Genomic DNA, 26,481 nt, shown 5'->3' with positions numbered 1-26,481 from the left:
ATCTTGCCCAAGAACCCCACAGGGAACAAAGCTACTTTTTTCCCCCTTTTGCCCCGACATACAGGGAATAAGAACATTTTGACAAAGAGGGTCTAGTGGTGCCTGGTCAGTGGCGCTACAGATGATGCAGTTACAAACAGCTTTCTGGACACGTTGCTTTTTGGTGTTGTCTTTGCTAATCCCATGGTGCAGCAACCATTCAGGAACACACCTTAAGCACAGCGCTCCCTTGTTTATCCTCAGGAAAGGGCAACAGCATCACAGTGATGGTTTCACTTTGTTCTCCTTCCTCTGTTCATTCATTTTACTGCTGAAGGCTTGCAAAGCACAGAAGTGCAAAGAAAACACAAGGCATGGTTCACATGCAGCAAGACAGCAATAGCTGCCAGAGCCTGCACCTACCTGTGCTCCAATGCCGCTGCCCAAAGCAAGTAACAATAATCAAATAACCTGCACCAGGTTATAGAAGGAATGAAAATCCCCCTCCGTGGATCACAGAATGATTTACTAAGCTCTCTCCTGCAGGACAGGGAAGCATTGTGCTGTCCTATAGATGAAGCAAAGGACTTTTTTTTTTTTTTTCATTTTGAGTTCCGCAGCGGCACTGCCAGCACGCGGGGAGGCAAGCCGTGGGTCCTGACACCGCATGCTCTGCAGACCGTCGGGACTGCGCCATGAGCAGACATTACCGACAGCTATGGGATTAAGTTATTTCATGTCAGGGAAGGGAAACAATAGTAGCCAGTAAGTCTCTCCCACACAGCTGGATTTAAGCGTCACCAGCTGTATTACTTCCCCAGCACATAATGTTCATTTGTTCGTTCATTCTTACTATCTCATTGACTTACCTGCCTAATTTATAATATACAAATCCTTTAAGGTATGGATTTTGGCATCTTCCGGAATAGCAGCAACATGCAGGGGAACCAGGCAATGGCACTGGCAGCCCCCCAAAGCTGCAGCCTACCTCTTCCCAGCAGGCGCTGGATTTGCCCAGTGTGTAACTCAGAGTAGAGATATTACATCCCATCATCAATGTTACACTCCACTCATACCTTTCCCAGGCTTAATACACTAGAATCTTACAAAAAAAGCCCTGAATCCAGTGGAGTCCTATTATATAGTCTGTTTGATATCTTATCCTCCCTTTAAAAATGCTGACATCTTTCACTTGCCCCACCACCACCACCGCACCCCCAGGGATCTTGATTTTGCATTTTTCTCCGAACAAAGGCTTTCTGAAAGCAGGAGGCCCTCCAGCTGCTATTGCTACCAGCACTGGCTCCCCCTGCAACCCTGCTCAACCAAACTGTGCTCTTCTCATTAGCATTAATGTGAAAGTTGTTCTCACCATATAGACTCTGCTTGTTATTGGCTTATATATAATAACATATTAGACACCAAAATAATAATACCCAGGCTGAAATTAAGCCCTGTTATTTTCATGCCATTGCCAACATGTCCAGAACAGATTTATTAAAACCACGAGCCAACCCCTGCCAGAAACCAGAGACATCGCTTGCGAATAAGCAGCTTTGGTGTTTATTCCTCCTGCCCTCTCCTCTGCTGAGCTGCACTAAGAAAGGGTGCCTTCTGATAAGCAACATGTCACACTAATTATCCACAGAGATTTTAAGCTGCATATTTTCTCCCTGGACTAATATAACCCAGATGTGGGAAAGGCATGGTTTTAATCAATTCTTCCATACATCCCATGACACTTGGTCGCATGTGCACATGTAGGTATGTGCATCACCCAGTAAAATTAACCACGTTGTACACAATTAACAAGCTGGCTGTCATATGCCACTTTGTTTGCTCTCCTTTGGTAGGATTTTAGTGCTGGCTCCAAACAAAGTAGTTTTGAAATGAAACACGTAAATCCCCTTAGTGATTACAGAGCACTCTTTCCATAGCTACAAAGGTTTTCATAGCAGATTGAGCACGACCCTCAAGTAGTTTCACTGCGGGTTTAAAGGGAAGAGTAGAAGCTACATACTGTCTTTTTACTGTCATAGAAGAGCTTGGGAAACAGAGGGAAACCAGCTTTCCCTCCGGCACACGGACAGTCATTTAAAAGGGACGCACCATCAAAGCCCACACCAGCAGCTTTGGTGCAGCCAGTGCTCTACAGCCATCCGAGGTCTTTTTTTCCCTGAAGGAAGCGCCAGAGTCAGGCTCCGGTGAGAAGGGACTCGCTAACACCAGACCGAACAGCGTGGGATACAGAAGAACCAGCTGCTTCTCGTCACTGGTAACACCTGAGGTCAGGTGCTGTTACTCCTGCAGTGAGCAGAGGCAGGTTTGCTCCCAGACTATACTCCTCCAGTACAAATACTCTCAATACCAAACTCAGATCTAGAGAGCTAAAGGGAACAGCTCAATGCACATCAGCTCTCATGGATTCCCACTTGCTGTAGAAACCCCTCCGTTTAACAGCCCCAGCCAGAGCAACGTGCTCCTCACCTACGAGTGCTACTGCTCAGCCACCCGAGGGGGCTCCCGTGGGATTGCTGCCAAGACCCTGCTCTTACGGAGGTGAAAACATCTCAGCAAGCTCCCCCTTACCTCTGCAACTGCTCCCTTAGCTGAGGGAGGACAGACGAGGAACCATTCCTCCTGGCTGGTGCGGCCCAGAGGAGCGCAAAGCCTCTGCTCTCCTTCGGAGGAAGTCACCACCTCCTCTGCTCGCTGGGAACGCACAACAGCAGTGGTTAATGACTCCGAACAGAGCTGCCTCACTTTTGGTCATCGGCTTGTTGATCACACAAAGAACAGGCATGAGTTTCAGCCAGGCAAATAAAACATTAAGGACTGGAAGATGGTCAGAAACCAGTTCTCATCCAGCACATCTAGTTCTTTCCTTCCCTTTGTCCCCAGAGAACATTACTTTTCCTTTGACCCTAGCTAGGGGGATTAAAAGATGAAGCAAGAGTATCTTACCCTAAGAGAGGAATGATGCTGGATGGGAAGCAGGACCTTTACAAGCAGCTTAACTGAGTAAAACACTACCCACCAGCAGACACTGACCCACTTCAAGTGCAGGACTAGGGTGACAGCAAGGGGAAGCACAAGGCAAAGCTCAACACAACACAGGGAAGATAAAAAACATTTTCACACCACAGACTCTAATTTGATGAGAGGTTAGACAAGTCTTGAACTGAGACCTAATTAAGCAAGATACAAAATAACAGACTACTACACTTTCTTCAGAAGACTCAGAGAATGGGGGCAGGAGGACAGTAGTAAACAAGATGCAGCAGATTTTCCTTCTCACATAAACTGCCTGCTATCCTCTGATTTCTTCAAAAAAATAAAAAATAAATAAAAAGTCCAACACCCAGTAATTAAATATGATTGACAATGGGCTTCATAGGGCTTGCTGCTTCAGCAAGTATGGCAAGGATGTTCACCTTGTCATACCTACTGTGACCACCACAGGCAGAGATCTGCTTGCTGGGTAGTGTGGCTGGAAAACACAGGAACAAGGCAGCAGGGTGGATGACAACAGAAGCACCAAGCTACAGTATCCAAAATACACCAAATGGCAATAGCTTTGTTGCTGTTTCAATAATTTTTATTCTTCTAATTCAGCTTCCTCTTTGAAAGTCCTTCCACAGCTTCTAGCGGCCAGCCCGTGCAGCACCCTGAGCAAACACTGAACTAGCTGGAGGATTAATATTCCACTGCTAGCCTTCAGCGCCACTCTTTCCCCTAAATTACCTCTTTATTTTTAATTTAAAAAAAGAAAACAACTAATAAATCCGAGTATTGCAGGAAACAGTTCTATGTTTCAACTTGCGTGGTATCCAGCCCAATGGAAAACTTGCCCTGAGACCTCTAGTTATGAACCAAAATCTTAAAATAGCATTATTATAAATATTCCCAAATACTCTTGTGGTTACTTATTATCATATTTTCAAACTACCTAACAATCCAACAGTGTTTTCTTTACGAAAGGCTGCCCTAAAGCACTTCAGACTGCACTGACAGCCAGAACGCAACAGCCATTTGCATCTTCAGTAGAGTGGGTTCCCCTCTGCAGACTACAGCTGAGGACTGTTCTTTTACTTATCCCATTTTAATTTCTTTTGAACATGGGACAATGGGAAAACTGAAGATAATTTCAAATGTGTTTGCATTATCTGCGAAGAATTCTATAAAGGCACCAAAAATAAGGGGTTTTTTGCCTATTGTATTTTCGACATTGGTTCACAAGTCAGATAACGTCTGTGTTGGCAACTACAATTCTTTTATTGGACACATTTTACTGAGCATTGAACACTTGTTTATGTAGGCACAGATTTTAGAATAACACCACAAAATCAGAAGGATAAAGTGCAGACCTGTACTGAGAAGCAGGCCTGGTAAATCAGTCTACTCCTACAACTCAGCAGAGAAAAGAAAGAAAAGGGGGAAAAAAACTGCCATTATAAGAGAAGAAGTGTATTATAAATTACATCCTGCACTAACAGAGCTATACAACCTTTCCTGAAAGGTCCAGAGAACTGGAAAGCCCAGGTCCCCTGAGTACACCGTGTTTGTCGCAGGACATACTTTAAGTTAGACTTTGGCTTACACAAGTGGTTTATTTATAAGAAAACTTAACAAAGATGTACTGAGTAAAACAGTTCTCCTAACATCATTTCTTTATATATTTCAGAATTATATTTCAGAATAAAAAATTAGGCACTTAAAACCAGATAACAACCTGCCCCCAACACAGTAAGTTTCAGCAAATAGTGACTAAAGAGCGAAAGGGGGAAGCCAGCGCGACTCATGACTTTAAGCAATGGTCATTGCCAGATCTCATTTCTGCTTGCATCCAAATTTTCTCCCTAAGAAGATTCAGGAGGTGAAATGGTAAATTAAACATGTCCTTGTCTTTCTCCATCTCATAAGGGCAGTTTTCTACCGTTCTCAGTTACAGAAAAAAACCCCAAACCATGTATTTCCAGAGCTGGCACATATCCTAAAAAAAAGGAAAAAAAAAAAAAAAAGAAAGTAGAAAACAAAAGGGAGAATAAAAACTAATATAAGCTAAAACATTACTTTGTAGTAAACAATAGAATATAACGTGCAATAGTGCAATTTCTCCTTTGCTGCTCCAACAATGAAGTCTTGGTAGATAGTCCACTGCATGTCAAGGTACGGCATCCTGCATCTAACTGCGCGCTTGTCGGGCACTGCTGGCTTTGCCGGGCTTTGGAGCCAAGTCGCCGTGTCCGGGCTCTCCCTTCCCCTTCCCAAGGTGGCGGAGCTTCTGATCCCAGCGCTGCACATTGAAAGGCAAAGAAATTACAAAAGAGATCACAGAAGAAGAAATAAGTCATATGTAAAACAACCGCATGTGTTTACTAACAGCAGCGAAAAAATAAAACGCTGTTGCTGTTTCCATCGCCCTACCCTGCGTGGGGCTCAAATGGTGGAATGCAAGGTTATCGCTAAAAGTCACTTTAAATGAAGACACCATTTCCCGGCTTTCCTGTAGCCTCTCTGAATGAAGGGGCTGATACAAGGCATAATAGCTTCAGCACAAAAGCATCTCACCTACTAAATAATAAAATTTAAATGAAGCTATTCAGGCAGTCTTTGGGGAAAGCAGGATAAAAAAAATAGCCAAAGTGGTTTGTTTGGTTTTTTTTAAATTAATTAATTTATTTGTTTGTTTTTATTTTTCCAGGTAATAGCAACACCACTACAAAAAAACATAATAAATATAGTTAGTACAACTGACAATGCTTTTGGTGAAGGAGATTATGATGAGAAGTGGGTGACAACGTGGCGTGGTCCTCACATCCCCAGGCTGGGTGTGAGGGCAGGGTCAGCAGCACACAGACCATGAGGAAATAGGTGAGAAAAATAAGTGAGTTCCCAAAAAAAAAACCCCAACAAGTGACACTACCACCCAAGAACTGAAGCCGAGAAGAAGTCAGCCCACAGCAGTAACGTGGTATTTGCTCTGTGGCACTGGACTTCACAACGTTCTGCCAAATCAAACAACTTGGAATAAGACCTCCATATCTCGTCACTCATGGCATCTCTGTGGATGTGATAAACGTGCACAGAAAATCTTACGTTTGCAATCAGAATGGTATTTTCCTGCCAGTCCCATTAACGCCGTTGAAGAAAGTGCTGAGTGGAAGAGACCAGTTTGCACAGGCACAACCAGTATGTCAAATCAACGGCTGAGAAATTGTGTCAAAGAAAGAATATTCTGTGTAAAATGACACTCCTAACAACATCAACATCGCTGATACTTTGCAGTGCATCAAAATACAAAAAGGCAATCCTTCCAGAACTTGGAATACATTAGAATACATTTAAATTAGAAAACATTAGAATATATTTTCATGTGTTGCTTGCACTTGAGTTCATTGCTTCCAGTTCTCTACAACAACCTCCCTCACCTAAGCCAGGAAGGTAAATTTAAAATAGTCTTTAATCCACCCAATTTGGTAAGAGAACCATACTTTAAAAATATCTGAAAAGTACAGTTCTGACTTAGTCTGGAAAACATTTGTAAAGCCCTCTTGTGGGTGGTTTTTTTTCCCAATTAGTATCACAATCCAAATGAAATAGGCGTGTGTTGCAGAACTCACAGTTTGCCTGTGGAGTTAAAACACTCCTACTGTTCAGTTGAGACAGAGGTTTTGATTGCTGCTGCACTGGTATACTTTAGGGTAATTCAGTCTATCCCTTTAGTTTATTCAGCATGCATTTCTATAGTAATGCAGCAAATAACAAACCAAGTTAATTTTTTATACTCAATATTATTTAACTGGGGTCAGCATGTGTATTTCCTTCCCTTATTTTGAAAAGGTTAGGTAGGTGTTTCATGGTACCTGCAACATTCGACTCCTGGTGAGATACTTTCTTACCTTTACTTTTTTACCCAGGCGATCCTTCCACTTCTCAGCTATGGAGCCTTCCACCAAGAGTAGCCTACACAACAGAGACAATAAGTTACTCCATCAGCCCGCAAGCACCACCTACACAACCCAGCACATGGAAGACTCTGTGCCTGCAGAGACCCTCATCCCTCCGTGAATACCATTAAGGAGATGTACAGAGTCACTCCAAGTTTTCCTTTCCTGGTGGCACCTGAAGTTCAGCTTTACGGGCAGGGGAACAAACAACAAATATGCTCCAAGGACAATGTAGAAGGAGTTACCTGGAGCGCTCCTCATCTTCGTAACCCATGATGATGTACTCTTCATTGGCGCTGAGTGGGGGGCACAGGCAGCCAGAGTTTGTGTGGAGGTTTACAGTGTCCTTTGGGATGTTCACCAGGGAAGATTTTAGGATCTCCTTTACTTCCACTACTGCAGTGACGTCGTGACATTTAGTCTTTACCTCCTTCACTTTAGCTCGAATGACTGGGAAAAAGCACAAAGAGCGTAGTTAGCAGCAGCAGATAATGCAGGTCACCCCAAGCCGTTCCTGGTGACCTCTGGGATTAGTCTTTTACATGGTCCATTATGAAAAGCTTAGCTGAACTCCAGCACCATCCCTGCCCCCACCCCTTCACTTCACCCTCCACTAAGAGGGTTCAGGTAGCTCCATGTATCTCATAACAGTATGGTCACAAATAGGAGTTACGTACCAGTTGGATTTATGTCCTGTTAAAGTGGGGCTTCAGTTTCAGCATCTCTTCTTCTTTGCCCTTTCCACTTTAAATATATTTAACCCACTCCTTGTACGCCCTCCTCCTCCCTCAGGCTGTAACTGATCCCTTTGTGACCACCCGCAGCACAGATGACCAGTACATCACCCTCAACCCTTCATGAAACGTGAATGTGCGTTAAAACTCCTCATATCACTGCTTCTGCTGGATGACAGGCCCTTACCTTTGTAATTCTCTTTCCAGTGACCCAGCACCAATCTGATCTGCTCTTTATGAACTCCAAACGCTCCTGATCTTGACCTGATGACCCATCTAATTGTTTCCTCCCTCATCCTTTCCGTTCACCTTAAGCTGGATAGGAGGAACAGTTGCCTTTCAAAGGCAATGCTTTTTGTGTCTCTCACAGTGACCAGTGAACTGATACCACATGCAAATGCAAAGCCAATCCAGAGGTCACACTCCAGAGAATGCCACGTCTTTCACAGCCTGCAAACAAGAGTCCCTTTCTCTTACAAACAGCAGATTTCCCAGATTCCGAATTTCTTTTGACCTACGTGAAAAAGGTAATATGGAAGAAAGAAAACCATGGGCTTACACATCCCCTCTCTCCATGTGCACTGCCCATAAGGACCATCAACCAGTGTGTATTGCAACCACACTAAATACAGTTGCCAGCAATTAGCAATTACTAACCTGTGCATTTAATATACACCATTTACCCCAAGTGATCCACTTTCTTAAAACCTTGTAAGATTTTTTTTTTAAAAATCTTGCTTTAGTTTGGAGTTATTTCAAATGCATTTTGAAACCTCTTTAATTTCAAAAGCTTGAAAAGATGGGTAGCAGTATGCTCTGTGACTCTCTGCCATATGCAGGTACCCACTAGAGAGTAGTCACTCTGTAATTATTTTCCAAACAAATCCACCAAAACAACATAAAACCGACTAGTCACCTAAAAAATAAGTTTGAGTACAATTGTATTTCTTTAGCTTTTAATAGGATCTATTTTTAAAAGAAGCTTATCTGAATAGCTGCATATAAATGCATAATCTTAATAAATATTACACAATCGCTACCCTTTAAATGAAGTCTTCAAGTTCCCTGAGCCTATGGCTATTCACACCAGAAATGTGAAAAAGGATGGGCCCAATTGTTCAGCTCCTGTGATAAGTACTCCCTGGCTTCAGCAGCCTCAATTGTTTAAAACAGTATGAAGTAAAGTAGCAGCCTGGACCTGCGATATGCCTGAAGACCAGGACAATCTGGACAAGAGAAGGCATCATATGCATGTTACAGGAGTCACTGACAGCATAACACAGCTGGCAAGATGCTCAGTTGCTGGCTTCAATATGCAAGAAGGAAAGGACCTAGTATGCCTGTCAGATCCCACGGTGAGTTTGTAGGCATGAAAGTTAGTAAAAACATCCTTTCTGGCAAAAGCAGAGCATGTTGGAGCTGGAAATCAAAGAGGCAGTTCAAGCACAGCAGCCCACACTGTCACTTTCGTCACACCACGTTTCACAACAGAGAAGTGCACGAACCCCAGATGCCTGCGCTGACGCTGAGATCACTCTGTGTCACAGATGACATTCTTTTATAACGTATTAAACTAATCCCCACCATCATCCTAATTTGGAAATGTTTCAGGCCACATCTTCCTTTTGTAATAAGTACCACTGGATTAACCATCGGTAACTGGGACCATAGGCTTTTTTAAGGAAAATTTTCCCCTTACTGTAACCTTAAAAATGTTGGGAGCTGGCCATGCAGCTGTTCTTACCGTAGTTGTAATTGTTGCGTAGATAGGTCTTCTGGGTAGCTTTTATAGGCTTGCATTTGCAGCGCTCTATAAAAACATAAAGTTTTGTTCAGAAAGAAAAGAGCATATGTTCAGCGACCATCTGCCCCACACCCCAAGCTCACACCTAATGAAAATTTCACTGAATTGACTTGTTTATTACATGCAAGTGAAACAGTAAAAACCACAGGGCATTCCTGGTCTGTTGGAAGATGTTGTGGAACTGTCCATGAGACCTCAAAGGTTTCTAGGAGAAAACTGAAATTTGAAAAACAAAATTTAAAAATCAAAAATACCTAAAACCCCAAATGCTGGAATTTATAGAACAAAAGCCCTAAAACCAACCAACCCCACAACAACACAGACACACAAGAACTTGGAGGTCTGAAGTGATAAAATCTTCCATTTCAAGCCAATTCAAGGTTCAGTCTTGGCCCCTTCCGTGCTCGCAGGTGCTGTAACTCCGTGTCCTTACAACGCCGTCCTCTCTTCTGTACCACACTTACCGAACATCCTCCTTTCTGCACCTTTAATCACACAGACCGTAATACAGACATTGAAAAAAATTACAATAGGGCACCATTTAACATTTGATTGGGACTACATAGCTCGGCTCAGTTCAGCAAACTGGGATCTTCTGGCTAGCAGGCATTCACCAGAAGGAGCGTGGGTTTGGTGGCTAATCCAGTGTGCAGTTCACCTTTGGAGCTGCACCATAAGATTTCGTACGGTGGCACAGCCCCTTCACACCCGAGGGTGGCTAAGAGCTACAGCTCACAAGTGAAGCATGCTGGAGGGTGGTGGGACCAAGTGGCATGTGGCTCCCCGCTCCCAGCGCCGCTGGGACGGTCCTGACAAAATGAAACTTCAACCATGTCTCTTCAGAGGCGTCTGGCAGGAGGTTTAAGAGACATTAAGAGGCTGAAGGGCTTCACTTGACTACAGCAGGTATTTGCTCTTACCTTGGACTCTGGACTCGTCCTCAATTTTTGTGTAAATTTTACACAATTTTATTATGACCCAGAACCTCAGCTTTTAATTAAAATAGGGAAATTAACAGCCCTTATGGTGGTAAGGATGGCCTTCGAAAGACAACACCAATGAGCACTGTCAAAGCAGTATTTCCAGTGGTGCAGCACCCAGACGGCTGGGAACAGTAACAGAGGCAAAAACATTTTCCTTAGTGCCCAGGGGGTGCCAGCGCTGAAGCTCCAGACCCACGTGTTCATTAACACCACCATCACTTCACGGCTGGCTGTTCTAATGCAAATATTTACTTATTTCACACTAGTGTCTAAGTGGAGTTTGGCGAAGTCATTTCAAACAGCTGGTCCCAGTATCACATACACATCTATTTTGACATTTGACTTAGCATTTAAGTAGAAGTAGACTTCATGCATGAAGAGTCTGAAAAAGAACTTTTATTTGCTCTGTAAGATTTCTGCATATTAAAAAAAAAAAAAAAAGAGGTGGAATCGTACGGCTATCTCAAATCATTATTTATTTTCTATTGAAAGAATTTTTGTAGTTGAGAATACCAAAAAAAAATACAGGAAAGAGGAGAACATTTCAAAAGAAGACTATATTGTTTCCTTGAATTTCAAACACATCCTCAGAAATCTATATATAGACTCCTACAGACTTCAGCTTTTGTATGAGACTGTGTTAAAATAATAAAGGCAGAGAAGGGAAGTGATTTTTGGCTTCCCTTCTGCCTGTGGGAGCTCATGCATACTTTAGGCCAAATTATGGCCCATTTTATAAGCTGCCTCAAAACAGGCCATAAAAGATGTGCTCCTACAGCCCACACTCACACAGGCATCTCAGCGTTCAAGTCCAACAAGTCGCACACCTCAGCATTCTCCTGCTCTACAGTACTTTGCTCTGCGGCACGAGTAGAATAGAATAGCCTAAACTACAAGACAAGAATACACAGCCTCACTTGTCCCCCAGTTTTAAGATGGTATTGGGTTATTTGATTTTATTAATTTGAGGAATGTATTTCATTAGTCTTGTTCTAGAAACAAATTATAGACCTGCCCATGTTCTTAATGATGGGTATCTCTCAGTCGCCCCGGTGCTTTTCAGATCTACATTTCAAAGAACTTTACAAAATGCTGCATTATTCCTAATTACTATTTAGAGATAAAGAAACTAACAGACAGTCACTTGCCAAGGTCAGTTATAAAGTCAGCCGCAGAGCTAGAACCAACCCCTCTCCCCCAGTCCCTGTGACAGTGTCATTCAAAGGAAGCAAAACGTGACTATTTGAGAACCGCGTATTTGACCGATGCACGGTTCTGGCAAAGCTGAGCTTTCCCCAGCGAGCAGGAACACCCAAAAAAGGTGGCTACAAAAATGCACTGCATCTCTTGACGCTGAGGGAAAGTCCCATCTTACACGATAGCCTCCTCTGAAGCTGCCGGATTTAGCAGAAGAGCTCTGGGACCACAACAACGTTGTATCCCAGTAGAGGCTCACACCAGTTTTGACTGAGATCTCAGTTAACTTTGCCATTAAATATTCTTTTTTAATACAAGTCAATACAGGACTAACAAAAGCTCAAAATCTATACCCTTGAAAATGCCACCCTGTAAGTGCCAAAATAAATGGACTGCATGGGAAAAGAGTGTTCCCCATGGATCACTACCAAGAAACGTGCCATCTTACATATATGTACCGGCACAATCCAAAACCTGGCTGTAACGCTCACCAGTACCAGCCTCCCTGATAGATTCAGGATAAAAAACACTCCAGAAAAAAATATCTAAGTAACTTGAAAAGCACCTGATGAAGCAGACAGCAACGTCATTTACTGCCAAGAGAGGTAGGAAAGCTCCTCCTCCAAAAAAACCTGTTCAGACTCAGAGAGAAGGTTTCACCAGTGGACATCGCCGGGGATAAAAGGTGCCTGGAGCAGGGGTCACCCATGGGCACTGCTCACTGCAGCCAGACACAGCAGCACAGGACATATGCTCCAGAAACCATGGAACCAAGTTCAGGATTTTAAAAAACACATCAGGTTGCTACTTGCAAAAAAAATTCTATTTACAATGGCAAAACTACAAATTGACTTTACAGAACCTAAAATAAAGCAATTATGAAACACAGCCCGTTGGGTCGTTAAACTGTGTTTGTCAGCTGAGACAGGTGTAGTGCATCGAACCAGAAATTGTTTGTTCAGCAAAAGGCAGTGATAAAAACATTACCCTTCATTCTCATCAGCAGTTTTTCTGTGCATCTTCACCCCATTTTTTGCATGGGATTTTTTTGTACAGTCACTGCAGAGCATGAAATCCACAGTTTCTCAATGGCACACAACTGAAAACTGCCTAAAACTAAGAAGATCCTAACTAATTAGTAATAAAAATCTTTAGAAAGTCTTTCAGACACGGTCCCATGCTCAACGCAATTCAAGGTGAAGCTTGTCAAGGGGCTTACTTTTATCAGTATTTTCTAATTGTAGCTGGCTTTCTAAAGGACGTACAATGCAATTTAAGCAATATTTTGCACGTACATAGCTACTTTCACATTGGGACCTACTGATCACATTTTAAAACTGTATTAAGCTGAGCATTATTAATACCATGTTACAATCTGTACACAGAGATAAATGCTGAAGTTATCCAATTTTATGCAGGTATCTTATTTTATGTTCCACAACCATACTTAGGTGTTTGCATCCATGAACTAAGCAGCGGTGCACTCTATAGGTCCTCAACACCTCTGGAAAAGGAAAGACACAATGGCCAACGCTAGGTTTCCAAGTGTCACCTTCTTGACAAAGGCGTAAGAGGAAAACTTCTGAGGGAATCGTAATAAAATTCAAGGAAACCTATAGTCATTGGCTCACTTGAGCAAAAAAATCACATTTCTATAATCTATCAGCTACCAACCTGGGCTTTGCTTCTTTGTGTTGCCTATGATTAGTGGTAATGCTCAAGGAGTTTTACTCAGTTCCAGGAAAACCAAAACAAAAATAAAAAGCAGCAGGGGACCTGATGGAATAAAACTAGTCTCAAAAAGTCTCAGCCTCAACCTCTTCAGGTTAACAGAACTTTTGCCATTATCTACAAAGCGTGCCAAATTTAATCTACAAACTTTAAAGTCAGCACGAACCATTATCTTCATCGGGTTTGCGCAGTCAAAATCCATTTAATGACCATCGTCACTGTTCAAGACACAATTTTTAACGAAATGAGCACAGCCCCCTTGATTTGATGGAGATTTTGCCCTGACAAGAGCAGAAGGGCAGGCTGAAGAGTTCAGTGAGTTGTACGCTGAGAGGTCCAAAGGCTAAGCAGCCCCAAATCCCACCTGTCCACAGGATGCAAAAGCGCAATCTACAGGATTCCCAGACAAGATAGAGTATTCAAACATTGCTTAGCACCCCTCTTAATTAGTCAAAAATTAAAAGGATTTGAAAGACTATAGCTGATTATGTAGTTTTATAAAAGCGTACTTACCGATGCCGGCGCCTCTACAGTTGCCGTTATTGGAATCCATAGGAAAATCTGGCATGGATTCATAAAATACATAAAGAAATGTTAGTATTTTTAAAACTGGATTATTTCAATACACCCCCATTACAATGTTTTCTCTTTCTCTAATATTTAGTATATTAAAACATAATAACTTGATCAATAAACAGACTGTAAAGTTCTACAGGCCAGCCTGTTAACAGTTGACACAATTTTTTATCTGAATTTCACCCAAATCCAGTTCATCACGTTAAGGGCTCAAGCAGATTACATGTCCCACTTCTACTGGTGCACACAATGGCAGGTTTAGGATGAGGATGGAGATTACGGCATGAACTTATAAGCATCTAGTAAAAGTAGAGGTACTGTTTGTGTTCAATTAGATGATGAAGGAGAAATTACTTTCGGTTTGTTTTTTTGGTTACTAAGGAAATCAAACCAACCAACCACAATCATATCGTTGAAGCAAATGCCAAAACAAATGTTTCAGACCTTTCCCTTCCCTCAGTCTTAAAAACATATTGATTATTTTGAAGGACAGATAAGGAACAGAAGGAAAAACAGGCACTATGCCCAAAGAACTGCTTTTAGACACATTTGTAAGTGGAATGTGTCCCACATTAGTAAAACACATCATTGCAAACCTACTGTTTATTAAATCACACCATTCAATGGACTTGCATATATATATTTAATCATGAAAACCAAGTACGTTAATACATATAACGTACAAGTTATGAAAAAAATAAATGCACGAGACAAGATTTGGGAGCGAGGCACTACACTTTATTAGGATGACACAGAAAAGGGAAAAACAAATGACCTCTCAAACAAAAGGCTTTTCTTTGAGTTTGCATGCCCAAGTGTTTTATGCAGTTTTTTCAGCTCCGAAAGCTGGTATCATACAAACACCTTTTTTATATCCTCACGCTATCATGGATGTTAATGATGATGCCATCAATGGCGTTATGCTGTTGCTACAGTTTGTCTGCCTTTTGTAGGATGCTTTTACACTACAGGACAGATGAATACACGAGCACGTAACAGAAGCTCCTCTCCTGCAGCCTGAGCTGTAAGGAACCAGCTGCAGGACAGCCCAGGACGCTGATGATACTTGGCATAGGTGAAGGGTTTAGATGTGTGGACTAAATTTTAAGGGCTGGGGCCACTATTTCATCACAAATGCTGTAAATATATCTTTTAAATACCTGTTTATGAGAAAAGTAATATGACTTAGTTAATCTTCTAATTTGCCCATCCCTCCTTTAAAAAAAATATTTAAAATCTCCACCTTAATGCATATTTATAATACTCATAGCAATGTGAAACTTCCTTATGTAAATGAGGATATGGCTAAATGACAGTCAGGGCAGGAGTAAATATGACAAACAACTAAATCCCACACTAACATACTAATGAACTTCAAAAAACTGATACTTCAGGAATAATTATTCCCACCAACATAAGGAGCAAAGGGTATAGAAAACAGCATAGAAGGATGGAATAGATGCTCTTTTACATCCAATAGCTTGTTGGTAATAAAAAAATCACATCCATTTTCTTCCAATGAAAGTTCCAAACTATTGCAGGATCTTGGTTTACAGAACAAAACCTACATTTTCATGGAGCCAATGTTTGGTTACTTCCACGGCAGCTCTAAGGTTTCTCCATGCTGCCTTATAACAAGTCAAATTATGCATACTAATTCTTACACGTGTTTAATTTTGTATTCACCTGAGCTCTTCTCAAATTTTTAATAAGCTGTTGGCATCAGGTAGAAATTAAGAGACCTCTACCAACAGCATAAAATTAAAAAAGAGGTCTTCATCAAATTTAAATGCATTTTATTTTGTATCAAGTGTTTTCTTGTACTCCAGGGTCATGATGAAAGAGGAATCAAAATGGCTTTCTTCTTGCAAATGGTAAGTAGAAGGATGACCACATGTCTTCTTATTCTTCTTCTCCTGGGCCAGTCCTCTGTGGTCTTGTTCATTTAGCCAAACTGTAGCTTTAAACCTACAATTCCTTCTGCCATGGTAAAAGTATAGAGCGCGCTCGGGTCTATAGTTCCATCATCTTCCATCTGCTCCCGCTGCGGACAGAAGTCTGCAAAACCTCCCAGCCACCACCCACGGGGAGGTGCCTCTACCTCTCCATGTGCCCAAGACCAGCCTGAGATTTGTCACCACTCTGGGCATTCAATAGCCCTGGGCCAGCTTCTCAGGTTGCCCTCAAGGCTGCCTGGCTTTGCACACATCCAAGGCAACTCTTCCTGGTGCTTCATGTGGCCCAGCAAGCTACAATTCCTACCACAGGTGCTTCAGTTAGAAATGAAGGGATGGTTCATCCACATCTCCAAAGCACATCCCCTATGCCAACAAAATTGTTAATGGGGGCAGAAAAAATTTTCATCAGCAGAGGAGCCAAGAGAAGTATCAGGTTAAACGCTAACCATCTTCAATCCACGGAGCGAATGTGGAAGGAGAAAGAAGCCCTGAGGTGCACTCCCCCTTCCCAAACCAAGGGCTGATCTAAACAGTCATAACTTCATGGTGTTTGAGCAAACTAATTCCAATTTGCTCTGGAATTACAACCAAAAATAAACCAGAGCCCGGTAAGGGGATCACAGCCTCCCCTGACCCCACTCAAGGTTACGATGCTCCTGTGTATTGCCTGAGGAACTGCCCTTCAAACTCACACCGACACAAGGAGGGCTGGCAAGCACTCACTATGCCCAGCAAGTCATTTTAATTAATCACTTTTTAGAGGAACGCTATATACATCCTGCAAACAAACACGCAACTGAGCTGCTTCCCACCAGATGTTCCCTTCCACTCCTGGGTACACAACTTATTTTATTTTTACAAAATCACACTGCAACCTCAACCCATTTCCTAATTCAGCATTCCTTCATTTCCCAGGTGACTCGTCCTGCCCCAAACCGGTGGCTGTGGGCATCTGGCGATGCAGCTGGCGGTGCAGCAAGGGCAACTCAGACGCTGTGTGCGGAGCCGCAATTAATGGGAACCGTTCCCATCTCTGTCATGATTCATTACCTTGCTTGCCAGGGCTTGGGCCAGGCAAGCACTGACCTTCCCTTGATGCTTGCCTTCCTTGGTGCACCCATGCTTCTTGAGGGATGGGCAGTTTCTACTGATGGAGAGGACCGTGGGCTTGTGGAGGGGAGCGGTGTACAGCACATATTGGGAAAGGCTCCATGTCTCCCTGATCCTTCCCCCAGTCAAGCTCCTAGTGCCTGGTCCCCTCTTATCCACCAGGGAAGCAATGGGAAAAACGGTCTGGGCCAGCCCTGGCAGCAGCCACTCGCAAGATCTGCGGTGGATCTCATGATCTCACGAAATCCACCCCGCCGAGCCCAGCAGCCTAACGGGCAGGGTCCCCTCTCCATCAGGAGGTGCACACTGCTTAGACCTTTGGTTATAATGCAGACAGGAAAAAAATAAGCAGCTGTTTTTAAAAATAAACATCTGACTTCCTACTGTTCCACTTCTCTTCAGAGGCAACTACTCTGCCAAATTTCGTCTACGCAGAGCAATCTTTTTGAAAGAAATACCTATCAGTGATGATTAGCAGGATTGACAAAGAGGTGATATTATCCAGTGCTCCAATCCAAAGGCTTCCGATTAGATTTTCTTTAAGAGCAGGGGGAAAAAGTCCAAGCTGATTTTCCCAATAAATTGTTTTAATAATCCATTTTCAGAGGGATGCTATATACAAAGAAAACAACAAACCACTAACTGGTTTAAGGAGCGCTGAATAAAAGCCACTTGCATAGTAAGCATACAAAACAACAATGCCTGGACCACAAGATTTGGGCGAGAGGTTTGGAAAAAGGGAAGAACTTGGTAAAACTTAGTTTTGAGCAAACCTCTTACTTCTATCGCAGTTTAAATTATTAAGAAAAAGAAAAAAAAAAGGCAAAGAAAGAGCCAAAAGCGACATGATCCTGATGGTCACATCAATGCAAGAATACCGCCCGGCTATGCCTGAAGCCATTTCAGGCACCCGGCTTCAAAGAACTAAACCACAGCCAGCGGCTGCTGCTTGGGCACCTTTTTCGGAGACATCTGTGAGCCCCATTAACTAAAAAATCCTTCCAAAATGCGTGAATTCAGACCTTGTAATCTACTTCAGCTCTTCGTACAAAGAAGACCTTTGCTAATCTGATTGCAAACACGTGCACAGCAAAGCAAAGGAACATGAAAATTGATCCTGGTTAAAATGTAACGCAGACCACTTGCGCTCCAAGTTGCAGAGCAGCCTGCAACATGGCAACACGGCTGCTCCACATACCAAGATACTCCACATACCAAGTCCTGCCAGGTTTTGATGGCATTTAATGGCCCAGGTCTTGACTTGGCACTTAGATTGTAAAAGACCTTCTAGGGGACTCAGCCTACAAAACTGTAGCAACAGCATAATGCCATCAATGGCATCATCATTAACAAGGTTTAAATTCCTTTATTTACTTTTCCCATCTGCTTTCAGGCTTGAAGCTTGTCAAAATTTTGTTCTTTAACTGAGAAATGAGCCTGCTTCCAAGTTTTGAGCAAATGCCTAAGCAAATCTCAACTTCATAAATGACAACCTGGGCATGACTCCTTGTCCTCAGTACAGCCTGACACACTCCCCTCGCACCGCTCTGCATCTTGGCTACTGTAAGTAGAGCTACGCAAAGTCTGAGTCATAGCAAACCTGATCTGGAGTTTGGAAACCACTGTTTTGGAAATGAAGTTAATAGCATACGAAAAACGAGCATGGGAAACAGCTCTTTTGCCTTTCTTTTAGGCACACAATGCCAAATTCACAAACTGGGTTACTACGAATTCATCCAGGCAGGTACAGAGAACTTGCACTATGCAGAGAAATAAAGGGTTCATAGAAGATTTAAGAAAATACGTCTCCATCACACGAAAAACATTGAAGAAAACCAGAGGTTAAAGAGGTGGGTTGGGTTCTTTTAGGAAATTCAAGAGTTCTCCTCAGCCATCTTATGATAGTCACCCCAAATGGTTCAGACATTAATTACATGTGGTTGACACCTTGTGAAGCTGCTTCCCTTCCCTCCAACTTCTCATTAGCAACCTTGTTGTTATGCCTTCAAGATATTCTCCTATCTAAATAAGATACAGTGAGACAGACCCAACTGACAGGTCTGTCCCCCAATACACATGGTACCCATCATACTGCTCCGGTATTATTGCCAGTTCCCTTTTCCAAACAGGAATAAACATGTCGCTTGAGACATAAACACTGTGCTAGACAGCAGCAGCCAGGCACATGCGCTGAAGCGCTTTTCCGAGTCAGCATCCCAACAGCAATGATGACTGTGGTCAGGCTGGTCATTTATTACATGTAAAATTAAAAACAGGTCCCACCATCAGGATGTTAAATTCAAGACAGTTTTTGTCTATCTGTACTTTTTGCTGCTTCACAGGCTAGGGAAGATTTGACAGGACCCTGAATGAAGAAAGCAGATAACCTGATAGACGTGAGGAAGAGTCAGCATATGCACATGGAGATTGAAATATATGGAGTAAGCGAGTGGGACCCCCTGCAGATGCAAAGACAGTCTCCACCAATGTCTGCGAGCAGAACCACTTTCATCCCTCAAAGGCACAGGACAGGGGAGCAGGGTAAAAACCACAGGAGACATCAGACATTAGCATGCGCTAATCTGACATCTGGGATGTTAACGTGTTACCAAGAGGCTTTTTTATCCTCTGTCCTGGACTGTGTTTTGTCAGATCTTCCACAAAAAGCCAAAACACTCATTGTCACACACCTCCCTCCAGAACAATGACATCATGCCCAGAGCATCCCTCTGCTGCCTGGGTGTAAAGGAACCCAGGTGTTTCCCAAAGATAATGAAAAAAATCAAGGAAGATATGCTTCCCAGGTGGCCGCTGTAACTTGAGGAACTTCAGCTCTCCAAATCAGCAGCATGGTACAGCAGCTCACACTCAGGTTTTGGAGACCAGCACAAGCTCAGGGGGCCTGCAAAATTTTTCCTCTAACTGAGCCTCAAACAAGGTCCAGTTCTCAGCTTTCTCCATCACAGACATAGCAGCGACTCCTTCACCCCTTCATCATGCCAGCAGCCCTGAAGAACATCACGAGAATGACACAAATACCTCCCTCATTCCTGCAAAGTCTCTAGGTCTTCCTTACCACCTGGGCTGCACTGGAAAGAGGTCCTAGAAGATGCTTGTGGAGGACTCATGACCTGTGCCTCAATAACCAGAAGTGGCCTTGTTACTGGGATTTGCCACCGATTTTAGCAACCACAGCTTCTCTGCGCTTTGCAGCAGCCAGCCTATTAAGCATGGGGAGTACAACTGATCACAGAGGAATTCTGCATCTCTTGCTGCAACAACAGCCAAAGAAAACCAGTTGAATGAACTTCAAACGCTCTCCAACCCAGCACCATTGAAATGAGAGTCAAGACCAATTACTTTAACGGTGACGGAATTTTCATGAGTGTCCGTGCAAGCTCTTCCCAGATGCAAAAGAGCAGACGACATCCCACCCGGCATGACGTGAACCAGCTGCAGCCTCCTGCAGGTGACTCAACCTGGAGAGTGTGTACCAGGGGTCAGAAGTGCCCTTGCATCCAGCTGAACCATGCACCCAGAAATGTGAGCGGTCTAATACTGGAAAAGGAATGGAAAGCAGGCTTTCTGAATCCTGTCCCTGCTGTGACAAGGACAAACACCTGACCCTGCCGTCCTTCAGGCTGCTGCCTTATGGAAGGGAGTAGACAAATGCATTAACCCTCACCAGGAATAATGCAGATGCCTCAAGAGGAAAGGAAACAGCAGCACCCTGCCACTTCGCAAGTGGCAAAAAACTAAAGAAAAATCAAGATTTCACTTCTGAAGGATATAAGCCCCATCTCTTCTACAACAGAAGCCCATGAAGCAATGGATTTATTTTTCTGCCTGCTTTACCAGGTGCAGTTTACAGACAGCACATGGGGCAGGCGTGCTTAGGAGGCAGAATAAGAGCGGGTATTCTGCACGCTCCCCATTAGGCAGCTGGGTTATTCGTATCTTCTACTTGGCTGCAATCCTTTATTTGGAGAATTGAATTTGGAAGTGTTCACCTTACCTCTTCCTAGAACAGGAATCCTTCACTCTGCTTTCTAAAGGAGCAGTTTTATTCCCTCAAGAAGGATTCTTTCAGTCTGGTGCATAATGCATCAGTTCAAAATTTTCAGCCCAGAAATGAGAATGTCATCAGGTTCTCATTCACTGAAAGAGAGTTTTCATGGATCTGGCCCTGGAATCCCTCAAAGAGGTTATTGTACTGCTGAGGTCCTCAGAAATAGGTAACTCGGGGGCAATTTTAGCCAAACTTCCTCCCTCCAGATTTGAACGCGATTGCTCTCAAATCGCTGCAGACCTGCCAAGCCTCGCTCAGTTTGGAGCCATTTTTAAGGTGGTTTTGAAAGCACCTCAGTGCTGCAGAGAAAGGTGCTTGGTGTTGAAAACTGCACTTCCCCAAGCCCTGCCAGCAGGTCTGCAGCCCCCAGAGAGCAGCAGCAGCAGCGGGCAAGCTGCAGGCAGAAATAGATGGCTGGGTTCACGGGCTGGGGACAGCTGTGGGGGGCAGGGGGGAAGGATGGAAAGGCGAGAGGGAAGCAGTTAGAAGGGTTAGAGAGAAATATTGGTAACAACTGGAGATACCAGGGTACGGTCATTGACTTGAGAGTTCAAGAGGTGGAGAAAGTAACTCGGTGGAGCGAGAGAAGGAGCGGGGTTAGCCTGGCCTGCAGGTACATGGGGAGGAGAGCAGCGAGCAGCTTTCCCGGGAAGGCTGAGCTGGGAAGCACGGTCAGGAAACCGAAGCATGAGATTTCATTAGGAGAGGAAAACAGGCATTACAGTGCTGGGTATTGCTGGCAGTGGGATACACAGAGCATTTGGTAATAGGACAGAAACAGTCAAATAGTGTGGCGAGCATAGAATGAAAGAAAAAAAACTCTTTTCACTCACAGGCCACTGCTGGGGGAGAATGGAGAGGGGGGATGTGCTGCCCATCAGTGAGCTCCCACAGCCTGGCAGTGCCGGTGGTGCCAGGAGCCCGCAGGGTGCGTTGGGTGCTGCTCTGCCTCGGCCCCTCGACAACTCTGAGCTGCTCCCTGCCCCAGCGCTGCCCCCCCCCCCCCCCGCGATGGGCAGCCCCCCAGCCCCGCAGCCAGGCGAGGCAGCTGGCTCCCACCCGCAGCACACGCTCCCCGCTGGTCAGTCAGCAACCGCGCTCGCTCCGTAAAGATCAGAGCTCACTCGTGACAGCCACTCGCTGCCCTGCGTTAATTCCCTCCTCAGTAGCTCCTTCAGTTCACTCTTTCCGTTGTGGTCGACATCACCACGTCGGGGCTGTCCCCTGCGAACTGCCCCAGCCCAAAGGCGGCCGTCCCCGGCGCACACCCCTGCCGGAGCAGGGTCCCCGGCCAGCAGCAGGTCTGGAGCACCGCGGTGGCCGGAGGGTCACCCAGCAGATCCCGCCCGGCCGCCTGGCGATGCTCCCGGTACCCCCGGGGCGCTGCGGGGCGCCCAGCGCCAGCCGTGCTGTGGGGCCGCGGCGAGAGCAGCCGGCGGAACGGGGCGCAGCGAGAGAGCGGGGGGTCCGAGGGCTCCGCGGAGCGGGCCAGGCACCACCCGAGCCGCCGCCGGGACACCGGGAACGCGAGGCGGCGAAGGCTGCGCCTCTGCCGGCTCCTCTCCCGGCCGCAGCCCGTGACCCCCGGCGAGGGACCCCTGCCGCGACCGCGCGCTGGTGCCCGCTGCGGAGGCGAGGGGGTCCCCTCCGGGTCCCGTCCCCCCCGGCGGCGCGGGTGCTCGCAGTGACACGGGAGGAGGCCGGGGAGCCCGAGGCCCCCGCTCCCGCCCGGGGCTGCGCCGCCCTGGACCCGCCGGGGCGCCCGGGCAGGGGAGCGGGGCGGCTGGGGCCGAGCGACGGGCTGCGGGAGCCGGCGGCCCGGGGCCGGGCTCGCCCCCCGGCGGCTCTGCCTTCCCTCCAGCGAGCGGCTGCGGCGGGAGCCCCGGCGGGGCACGGGAGCGCTCCCGGCCGCGGGACGCGCGGCGCTCCGCAGCCCGGCAGGGCTGTCACTGTCACACACCCTCCCTCCGGCAGCCAAACTTTTCCAGCAGCGCTGCGGCTGACAAGGGCGGAGAAAAGAGCCGAAGGAAGCGGAGGAGGGCGAGACCAAAGGCTTTGCGAGGTCCGACAGCGCGGCGGACGGGCAGGGCCCCGGGCGGGCTCCCCTCCCCGCTCGGCGGCCCATTGTCCGGCCGGGCGGGCGGGCGGCGGAGCGGAGCGGGGCGGCCCCGGCCCGGCCCCCCGGGCACTCACCGGCGCCCTCGGCGGTGACGATGGCCTCGGGGGAGATGCAGACGCCGCGGTCGTAGAGCGGCAGCTCGTCGCAGGCCAGGCTCTCGGGCCAGGCGTGGCGGTAGCGGATGAGGACGGGCTCGCAGCCGGCGCGGGCGCGCTCGCAGACGGACTTGCAGGGCTTGATGGGCTCGTGCTGGAAGTCGATGGTGCAGATGGGCGCGTACATGGCGCAGAGGAAGAAGAGGAGGTCGGGGCTGCAGTTGGTGCCCAGCAGCCCCTCGAACTGCTCCATGGCCAGCACGGCGTTGGCCTGCGTGCTGTGGTGCAGGTGGTTCGGCATCTTGGTCATGTTCCAGGGCAGCGGCTTGCACAGCGGGATGCGCACCGGCTCGCAGGCCGCCGCCCGCCCCGCCGGCGCCCGCCCCATCACCAGCAGCCCGGCCAGGGCCAGCACCGGCAGCCCCCGCCACATGCCGCCGCCGCCCGCCCCGACCGCGCCGAGCGGAGCGGCCGAGCGGCCAGACCTCGGCGCGGGGGGCGGCTCCTCCGCCGGCGGCGGCCGCGCTGCCCCGGGGCCCCGCCCGCCGCCCGGCCCCTCCGCGCCCCCCGCCGGGCCGGGCCGCTCCGCGGGGCCGCCCCTGCCGCCCGGGCCCCTCCGCGCCGCCCCGCTCGGCGGGGCCGCCTCCCCGGTCCCGCTCCGCCCCGCCGCTCGGCCCCGAACAAAGGCGGCCGCGGGGCGCAGCCCGGGAGCGGCCCGCTCCGCCCCGGGAGGGGAGAGGGTCCCCTCTGCGTGCGAGCACCGCGCGTCCCTGCCGCCCCCGGGGGGGGGATGCCGAGCGCAGCGCACCGAGCCGCCCCCGCCCCGCAGACACGCTCCGTACCCCGGGGGGGTGCCCGGGCCCGCGCACGGCGGGGAGCGGCGGTGGGCGACCCTTCGCGGAGGACGGCCGGTCGTCACGGTGGGAGGCTTGAAACAGGCAGCCGGGCTGCAGGTCGTGCTTACTTTTCAGAAAGTTTGTTGTGTTTTGGTTTTTTTTTTTTTCTAAAAAAAACCCCAAAATATATTCATGCTTAAGTGGTTCCTAGATGTTTAAGTAATGCACACAGCAGTGGCATGACAAAGGGTGTCCCGACTTCAACAGAAAAAAGAGCCCCGACCTAAACGAACTGACATTTATTAAGTTCTTCCCAGGCATGAGGGCACGGAGCAGCCTCTCGATTGTGTGTCTGGTTGGGTTTTATGGTGGTGTCAGTGGGTTTCCCACCACGCTGCCTCCTGTGAGCAGGAGCACAGCTCCCAGCAGCCGGGACGCAGAAGCCGGATCAAAACCAGGGAGGGGTTGTGAAAGCAGCCACAGATACAGCCTCAGAAACATGGGGTCCTAAGCCTGGAAAGGCTTTTTGCATTTTTTAACTTTATCACTGCGCATGAAATCTTGATCCCTTTTGCTGGGCTGCAAAAGTCCCGTTGACTCCAGTGAAGGCACATGCCCAGCAAACTGGGAGCTGCAGTTAAGGCCAGCAGTGGATGTTCCAGCACCTCTGCGCCAGCGCTCGGCCTTGTGTCTGCCCTCCTCTGCAGGCTGGTGCTGATCTCAAGGACTGAATTGCTCCCTGCACTCCCAGAAGAAACTTTGGGGCTCAGAGACGAGTAGAAACATCCACACGCATGTGCACCTGCCAGCCGCTGGAGCCGCCAGCCGGGCTGGGCTGCCCGTGCCCCGGAGCCCCAGCCAGGCTGCCCGTGCCCCAGAGCCAGCTGCCGGGCCGGCAGAGCGGCCGTGGCGGAGGCAGAGGGCAGCTCCTGCCTCTACAGGGAGAACTAAGGAGAGATCTGCTTTGACTCACCCTTTCAGCTCCTCAAATTTAGCCACAGCAAGATCTGAGGCTTGAATTCCCTCTTGCAGCGTCAAATACATGTTTCAAAAGTAGGTGTTGTAATAAAAACCTTCCCCAGCTGGTCGGGAACCGAATATGCTGGCTTTCTCTGCAGGACCTTGCCTGGCAGCGACAATGGATGTGGGAGTGATGCATCCCGGGGTACCCGGGTCAAGCGAGATGGGCCCGAGCCATGCAAGGGAACCAGCGACAAGAATGAACTCTTGTTCTTATTTTCCCCCTTCAACATGAAATTTTCTTGTATCTCTATTTTATTTCTGAAAATTATTTTTCAGATCACTTCCAGTCTGTCAATCTGGTTTAGAATTGGTAATTACACAGGACAGCTTTAAAAACATTTCCTGTGCTTTAGCAGGAAAATGCACCGATAGGCTGACTGTTCCTATGCATGCTATAAGGCTACCAATTAAACAAGTTTAATTTTTTAATCCCAAATAATGATCTACATGAAATAAGCTTGCACTTTTTTAAACCGTAAAAACACCGCAGATAACTTTCTCAGTACAGCAGATGCTGACATCCCCACAAACTCACAAGCACATCCCCGTGAGGTCTGACTTTAAATCTTCCGCTGTCAGTATGAAGGTACCTCCTGTGCATTTAGCTGGCAGAGCATCGCCCACCGCCCCGCTCCGCTGGCAAGCCCCTCGTGCCGTTGCACTGGGGGAGGCAGCCAGCACCAGTTCCCCAGGAGAGGACCGGCTCTGCCAGCGGGATGGGCAGTGGCTGGCAGATTTAATTACCTCTTAGTGCTGCTAGTATAAATCAGCTTACACCTGGTGGCAAAAATTCACCTCTGGTTGAAACTTGGCAAAAGCAACCTGGTTACTGACCTGAAACACCGAGGTTTTTACTAAATATCTGTACCCCGATGTCTGTTATTTTCTGTTACACAGCCACACCACAGCCAGCCTCGATACCTTTTTAAACAGGAGAGGAGGCTGGTAAAGGACAACGAAAAGGAGGGCTGTGGGTTTGTGCTATCAAAGTGCAGTCGCAGTGCTTTGCCCTGCATGCAGAGAGGTTACACTAGAGGGAAAATAAAATGGCTGGAGGAAAAGAGCAAAGTAACAACCTGCTCTCAGCCTTCACATGCAGTTGCTGCAAAACACTGAAACCGCCAGTTGAAACTAAAATACGTAATACCACCAGTCTCAAAATATGGTATAAGAGAGGTGAAAACCACCCCACCTCCACCACCACCCCATTTTGCAGAGGGACAACTGTGCTGGGAGGGGGGGAAGGGGTTTGCTCCCCCCTCCCCAGGCTGGCCGCTCTTGCACCACCTGGCCCTGAGGGGACACATTTTTCAGACA

The 26,481-nt window shown here is 47.0% G+C and overlaps 1 protein-coding gene across 1 annotated transcript; it reads right to left on the bottom strand.

Moving 5' to 3' along the window:
• Positions 1 to 4,231: 4,231 nt before the first annotated feature.
• FRZB (frizzled related protein) lies at positions 4,232 to 23,818 on the bottom strand. The gene is made up of 6 exons (XM_037397882.1): positions 23,285 to 23,818; positions 13,892 to 13,939; positions 9,408 to 9,473; positions 7,175 to 7,379; positions 6,882 to 6,945; positions 4,232 to 5,275 (listed from the first exon to the last, which is right to left on the bottom strand). The coding sequence occupies exons 1-6, from the start codon at positions 23,736 to 23,738 to the stop codon at positions 5,165 to 5,167; spliced, it is 948 nt and encodes a 315-aa protein (XP_037253779.1). The 5' UTR covers positions 23,739 to 23,818; the 3' UTR covers positions 4,232 to 5,164.
• Positions 23,819 to 26,481: the final 2,663 nt, after the last annotated feature.

Source organism: Falco rusticolus, chromosome 8 (assembly GCF_015220075.1).
Source record: "Falco rusticolus isolate bFalRus1 chromosome 8, bFalRus1.pri, whole genome shotgun sequence".
NCBI lineage: Eukaryota > Metazoa > Chordata > Aves > Falconiformes > Falconidae > Falco > Falco rusticolus.
The sequence above is the reverse complement of the archived record's forward strand: the minus strand, read 5'-3'. Positions and strand labels throughout refer to the sequence as shown.